The 7861-nt window shown below is 40.3% G+C and overlaps 1 protein-coding gene across 1 annotated transcript in view; it reads right to left on the bottom strand.

Annotated features, from left to right (window-relative positions):
- Positions 1-7861, bottom strand: part of CFAP61 (cilia and flagella associated protein 61) — a 250115-nt gene that overhangs the window by 147587 nt on the left and 94667 nt on the right. The window contains 3 exon segments of the mRNA XM_010836599.1: positions 8-55; positions 2623-2829; positions 5457-5534. Of these exon segments, the coding sequence (XP_010834901.1) occupies positions 8-55; positions 2623-2829; positions 5457-5534 (333 nt within the window).

The following is a 7861-nucleotide window of genomic DNA, read 5'->3' as shown; positions in this document are numbered from 1 at the left end:
CGGGAACCAAGTAGTGGAGGGCGGATGTCAGCGAGTGGGCCTTGGGGCTCTGGACCTGGGAGACAGCAACCTCTATTTTAGCGGGGAGGGCGTGGGAGCCCGAGCGCACAGATGCCAGACTTGACAACCAGAGGGCAGGTGGGGGGAAGAGGGGGAGACCGGCAAATAAACAAACGTACTCTTAGAGCAGAGGAATGAATTGTAGATAATGCCTGACACTAATGAAGATAATTATGGGAGTAATTGCATTACTATCTCTGTGGGAATGACAGATAAACAAGTGGTTTGGTTTATGGGATTTTTCAGCGCAAGTATTTTCCCCAGGAGGATATTCTTCTCCACAGTGATCATGAATCAGCTTGATTTGACCCCATTAATAAGCTGTGTTATCTGCATCCTGGTAACCTTTGTGTCTTTGGCACAAGCTGCTTTAAGAAGGCATGTAGATATGTCATCTAAGGGGCAACAGGGCAGGGATGTGAACACCCTCATGTTTGTGAAAGTCACTGCTACTTCAACTGGACCTTTCTGGATCAAATGAGTGCTTTAAAATCAAAGGATGAAACTGGAGAGGTGAGGGCGAGGTAGGGGCTGGATTAGATTATTTTGATTTATATTCATCCTAAATTGTGAGCTGGATTTACGCTTACTGAAATGGGCTACAGTAAATCATGCTTTAGGTGGATGCTTTAGATAGTAATGTTACCCAACTTAGGAGCTTCTAGAAGGGATTTTTAAATCCTTCACCATTGAACTTCACCGCCTGATATTACACACAGAAAAGAAGAACCTTGGGGTCTCCAGCCAAAGCTCTGTTTTTAAGCCTGGACAAGCTTTCAGTGCATGTTCTGGCAGGAGGTTGTGGAGAAAACTGTCTTCGCTGTGTCAGTCAAGAGTTCACTTATATTGCTGTCAACTGGGGATTTATAGCAGAATTTGGAGAGTCTCATTTGCACTATTTGGAATTGCTTCTTGCACTTGTTTAAATGGATGTGTATAAATCAACCAGAGGTGTAGACAGAGAGGAAATCTCTTTCCAAGTGTGTTTCTACATTATATACACAATAGTGCATAACATGGTACTAATTCTACACCATGAGGGGAATATGTGAACATCCATCGAGTTCAGTTCAAGGTACCGTTTTTTTTTTAGCATGGACGCAAAAAGACTCTACCAACCTGGCACATGCAGGCACCACTATGAATAAAAACTGAGAATTTAATGTCACATCCTGAAGGTCACCAAGCTGGCACTTGGCCAAATGGGAAGTGTAAAGCAATTGTGCAGGGCCATGCCTCTCAGGCAAAGCTGTTACACTTCCCATTTCGTGAGTTCAAATCTGGGGCATTCATGTTATTGTTGTGCTGTGTTTTCATCAGAAAAAAAAAATCATCTTTCGAGCGTATTCTCCATTCGCTACCAATCTTTCCCATGTTTTTCCTTCTTTCGCCCCCATTTCTTCTGTTCTTCCAAAAGGCATTTGTCAAATAAGATACGTTGGTAAAATTACTGTTACGTGCATGTACCCATATACCTTAGATTGTTTTCGGTTGAATAATTCAGAACATTAAAAAAAATCTGTTAGCTCACCGTGATAACTAAGAGGAAAAGTGACAAGTGTCAGACCCCAGGCAGAGCCACAAACGGATTATGGGGCAATCTCAACCTAGTCTGGGGGTTCGCCTCACAACGGCCCTCAAGTCTGCCTCGACATTCTCAGTGGCAGAGGGACCATCTCGCAGGAAAGAATGGCTTGGGAGTCCAGCTCTGAGAAGCCCTTGCCTGCGAGCAAGCAGGACAGTGAGTGTGTGTGAGCACAGGTGGGACTCGTCTAGGCATTGGAGGTCGAGCTCTGAACAGGAAAAAAGCTCCAGCTTCCCGGCACAAGACAGAATGTGAGCTAGTGAGAAGTGTAATGATGGAGACTGAAGCAGGAAGAACAGAAGCAAGAGCTTCTGTGTGTACACATAACAAGTGCTATGCAGACATAGAGGTGCTTCACCACATAAAGGCTGCATCAGTATCACTTATCTCCACTTTTTGTCCATCACTTTTATGGGATGTTATAGTGCTAATTTGGAATGTCATGATAGCACACCAGTATTCAGGATTGAACTGATTTATCCTATGAGTTCACTACTGGAATATTCTTTGCCTGAAGAACATGGTGGGACGTTTCGGCATTCACTAATGTATGTGACAGATAATTTGATTCTCATGTCCCTTAGGACACTTTTCCATAGCTTGCAGTCTTTGGTTGATATGGAAAAGCAAACAAATTGTTCTATTAATTGTGTGGGTTGTGACGGTTTCAGAAATTCAAAGTCTTCTGGGTTTTCCCTAGAGTGTGTGAAAAGGACCAAACTCAGTATGGCCATTTGAAATTCAGAGTCAAAATCCATATATAGTCAAACATGTATATCACATATATGTATCATATATGTATAGTATATGTATATATGCATACACATGTGTATATATATGATGCATATATCATATATATATACACACATATATAATCAAAATCCATGGAATGAGGAAGAAATAAAATATTGGCATGCAACACGAATGACACCGTGGACGCTGGTCTGCAGGAGAGGTGGCTGAGGACACACTCTTACCTTGCCTTCCTTGACTTGTGGGTAAACAGGGTAGTAGAGACAAGATTTGTATCCTAAACGGAGGATCTCCTTGAGAAAAAACTTGGTGTAGTGCCGGAAAATGGGATTCAGGACAAAGTGATACAGGTGTCCGTGCTCTTCGCGCTGGTGGTGATTGAAGTAGATGAAATCTTCAATGTTGTAGTGGGATCGGATATACTCTATATCCTAAAAAAAAAAAAAGGTGAGAAAGGACATCTAAGAGGGTTTTAAACAAATGGCATGCATCTTCTGAGAAACATCATTTAAAAATAACTTTAAGGGCATGCCTTTCCCTTCTCTTCCTAAGGAGCCAGGGTAGAGACTGAGCTATGCCTGGTGGGGACTAAGAAGAGATCTACCCCAGTGTCTGCTCTAAATGGCATTCATCCTCGGGGAGAAAAGTTGAATACACACGCCCAGAGATACACACACAAGGATGTTTACCACAGTGAGGTTTCGAGTTGTGAAAACGGGGACTCAGTCCTGTGCTGGATGCTGCCCGGACGCCCTTTATCAGTGACTAACAGCTCACAACGGCCACCTCGGCAGAGAACTGCTCTGATGATGGTCATGCTTAGGTCGGTCTTCAAGAAGTTTCCCTGGAGGGACCTGGAGCCTGAGCTAATGATTCTCTCCTGCATTATCATGTTCCAGCATGTGGCCAGAGGAGTGGCTATGTAGCTGATCCCCTCTGGATGGACATCTAACTTGTTTCTAGGGCTTTGCTATGAGGAAACACATTGCCCTGTGCACCAGATCCAGGGCTTCTCTGAGAAAAATGCCCAGTGAAAGAAAAGAGACTTTAGGTACTGTAATGAGAGATGAGTTATTTTCTCCTATTACTTATTAATCTCATTTTCATGGTTAATTTTTGAAAAGCTAAAAGCTTGTTTCCCCAAAGCCACTTGCTTTGATGGCTTACTTCTGGAGGGTGGCTCAGAGCTTTGGAATTTGTTTCTCACAACTGTGCTAACAACCCAGACAGCCTTGTGTCCCAGCTTGTATGCAGCCTCCCAGTGGCCAGAGCAATGTCATGGAGAAGCGGATAAACACACTGTCAAGGAGACCATGCCAGCCATTCGCATTGGTCATTTAATCTCTCATTCATGACATTGACAGACTTTTGAGGAAAACTGAGAAATGCAAAAGATCAGATGAGAAACATACCACTCACTCCAAAGGAAACAGAGGTTATCTAGCAAACAGAAGATAATTAAAAAAAAAATTCTACAAAATGTCCTCAGAGACACCAAAAAGGATCTCACATAAAACATAACAAGCTGCTACCAAAAATAAAGAACAATAAGAGAACAAGGAAGGGACTTGGAAGTTAAATACATGAACTCTGAAATTAAAATTCCAGTAGAAGGTCTGAATAGACATGGATGAACAGTGCATTAGGAATCTGGAAGACAAAAATCAAGGAAATCTCCTAGAATGAAGAGTAAGAAGTACAATGGATTAAAAAGTACAGGAAGAAAGATATGAGACAGCAAAGGGTCAATTCCATTTAAAAAGGAATTTAAGACAAGGAGAATACAGAAAATGAAAGAGAAGAAATAATGAAATCATGGAAGAAAGAGGTTCACAAGCTCAAAAGAGGCATAAGGTATTTAATAAGAATTTCAGGAATAAAAAGGAAAAGGGAATTCTCAAGAGAGAAAGCAAACAAATATACACTTATTTACATCAGATTGTGTTTTATCTGTGACACTGGCTACTGGAAGATGATGAGAATAAATACAACACTCTGATGAGGAATCATTTGCATAGGAACTCTATACACAGCTGAATTCAGGTGTATGGACAGATAAAAACTTGTATGTGCGTGGACTCAGAGACCTGACCCTCTTCCACCCTCTCTCCAAAAATTCTTAAAGATATATTGAATCAAAAGAATCTAAGAACAAGGATAGTTGGAATACATTGAAGAAATAAAGTCACATGAGCATATCAATAAATGCCAAAACACATTTAATAAAATTCAATATGCATGCACAATAAAAGCTTTTAGTGAACTAGAAATAGGAGAGAAGTTCCTTGATATCTTCCAGAAGCTATGTTCCCAGCTGCAAAGTCTCAATATTACATTTATCAGTTCTGCCTAAATTGTTGTGTAAAATCTACATAGGCACAAATAAATTCATAGTAAGTGTTACAAGGTTTATCCAGAAAGGAAAACACTCAAGTAAAACCAAGAAATTTTAGGCAAAGGAAACAAACAAGAGAAGACTTCCGTACCAGATACCAAAACACATGATAATGCAATAGCTATCAACAAATAAATCTATGGAATGGAATAGAGAGTAAAAATAGACACAGACACATGGAAATTTAATAATGCAAAGGCAGCATTTTAAATCAGCAGGGAAAGAATGGACTGCTCAGTAATAAATACTTTGGAATAATTGGCTGTGCATTGGGACAAAATAAAATTAGATGTCCACTTAACAACAAACACACACGATGCATGTTATTAAGTGCAAGAAAGGATGTTGGAAGGGATAAATGCATAACTCTCAATAGAGTAATTCTTTAGGGAAAGAGCTGGGACTTTTTTTGGTGTTGGGAGGTTATTTGAATTTTTAGAATGTGAATGTTTTCATGTATTCTTTGTAACATTTTAAACATTTTGAACTGAAAAAAAAAATGTCTGCCAAGTAGGATGCAAGCAGATCTATAGCCTTCGGGAAAAGGAGACATTCGTATTAAATAAGAGTTTAAATTAATTAAACTTAGAAAGAGACATCATGCGTTGATTCAGGAGAGGAAAAGGCGCAGTCAAGGGAAGTCATATCCACTTCCCAGCTTACCATTTCATTTCTGATCACTGCAATGCCGACTACCTGTTCTGCAACTTCAGCTACAAATACCTGAAGTGGTGTTCCATCCTGGAAAGAGAAGAAGATGCCTTAGGACCTTTCAAAATATTGCTATTAATGTTTCTGCAAGCTGTCCTTAAAGGGTTTCAACCGTGATCATAGAACAACAATGATGAAGCCACCATCCTATCACCTTCTGGGCCAGGTAATAAGTTCAATGCCCTCCTTGACTGCATTTAACCCTCACTCCAATCCTATGAGGTAAATATTACCATTATGTCTCTACTTTATTTATGAGAAAACAAAGCTTGAGAGTCCACCTTGACAAGATCTCCAACTACTGTGGAATGGGTCTATTGATTCCAACCAATTGCTTTTGACTGGGAATCTGTATTCCTGCCAGGATAATCTCATGGACAGAGGAGCTTGGCAGGCTACAGTCCCTGGGGTCACAGAAAGTCAGACATGACTTAGCGACTGAACAGCAACTGTTTTCTTTAGCACATCAGTGATTGTCACTGTCAGCCCAGAAGCCCTGTGTCCTGAGGATGCCAAAGAGCTTTGGTTCATGTCTGCTACTACTTTCTGTATTAGAAATTAAAATTGAGAAAAGTTTGGATTCTTCTATGAATTTTTGTTGAATTTACTCGTTAAAGCAAATTTTTTAATTTGACAAAAATATTTAGAGAAATATTTAGATGACACCACCTTTATGGCAGAAAGCGAAGAAGAACTAAAGAGCCTCTTGATGAAAGTGAAAGAGGAGAGTGAAAAATTTGGCTTAAAACTCAACTGAGATCATGGCATCTGGTCCCATCACTTCATGGCAAATAGATGGGGAAACAGTGGAAACAGTGAGAGACTTTATTTTTTTAGGCTCCAAAATCATTACAGATGGTGACTGCAGCCATGAAATTAAAAGGCACTTGCTCCTTGGAAGAAAAGCTATGACTGACCTAGACATCATATTAAAAAGCAGAGACATTACTTTGCTGACAAAGGTCCATCTAGTAAAAGCTACGGTTTTTCCAGTAGTCATGTATGGATGTGAGAGTTGGACTATAAAGAAAGCTGAGCGCCGAAGAATTGATGCTTTTTAACTGTGGTGTTGGAGAAGACTCTTGAGAGTCCCTTGGACTACAAGGAGATCCAACCAGTCCATCCTAAAGGAAATCAGTCCTGAATATGAATTGGAAGGACTGATGCTGAAGCTGAAACTCCAATACTTTGGCCACCTGATGAGAAGAACTGACTAATTGGAAAAGACCCTGATGCTGGGGAAGATTGAAGGCAGGAGGAGAAGGGGATGGCAGAGGATGAGGTGGTTGGATGGCATCACCGACTTGATGGACATGAGTTCAAGTAAGCTCTGGGCATTGGTGATGGACAGGGAAGCCTGGTGTGCTGCAGTCCATGGGGTTGCAAAGAGTCGGACGTGACGGAGTGAGTGAACTGAACTGATGGATTTAGAGAAAAGAGTAGCATTGTTTCAGATTTTTGCAGATCTCGAATGTGTGGCTTAATGGAAGACAGCTAGATTCTCACATCTGCTTCTGTATTCAATCTGTTGTAATATATTAGTTTGGTTGAAATGAATGCAAAAAAAATCTGTCTTCATAAGGATAGTAGTTGGAAAAAGGAGATGTATTTAAATAATTTTTTCAGATAATTATGGATATTCTTCTTTGATGCTCCACCAAAAAGTAACATGTCGTACATATTGTATTAAAGATTTGTTGCAATGTGGATCTGAAATCTATCCGTGAATGACCTACTACATTGAAATTCACTGGTCTCTTCTTCACTTTGAATCTTTTACCTCTGCACGATTTTGTAATATCATGGCTTGTCTATCTGGAAAATATTGGTTCACCAAGCTTATGCAGATTTTCCAAATGTTGACCTATTTTTAATCGCAAAATATCAAAACACTGCATTTGGTAATATCACCACCAGCTTCATCAGAAAACCTGTTTTTAAGTTTTTGGGGAGCTGTCAAGCTTATGATGGCAGATACTGATTTTCTAAAAGTCTAAGTTTTTCTTTAAAGCTTGGTCTTCATCATAGAGGATACATGCTGTCAGTTGTCTTTGTGGAGTGACCCTCTCACCTCGTTCACTTTGAAGAAAAAGTCTGCGGGCTCCCCAGGACTAAATAACCATATTTTGTCTGCCAGCTGCTCTGTGACAGCAGTGCTGCAATTCAAACAACCGCAGAAACGTTTTCCTTCAAACCACCACCACGTTTCAGTCTGCAGCCCAAGAGTGGTATGGCCGTATTTCGTTTTGCTACACAGAATATGGCAAATACATATACTCAAGGACTGAGGCTTAGTAAGTGAATAATGTTTACGGCTTCAAGGGAAACTGGCTCCCCCCCTTTTTTTTTTTTTTTTT

This window comes from Bison bison, unplaced genomic scaffold (assembly GCF_000754665.1).
Source record: "Bison bison bison isolate TAMUID 2011002044 unplaced genomic scaffold, Bison_UMD1.0 scf7180017864063, whole genome shotgun sequence".
In the NCBI taxonomy this organism is placed as follows: domain Eukaryota; kingdom Metazoa; phylum Chordata; class Mammalia; order Artiodactyla; family Bovidae; genus Bison; species Bison bison.
The sequence above is the reverse complement of the archived record's forward strand: the minus strand, read 5'-3'. Positions and strand labels throughout refer to the sequence as shown.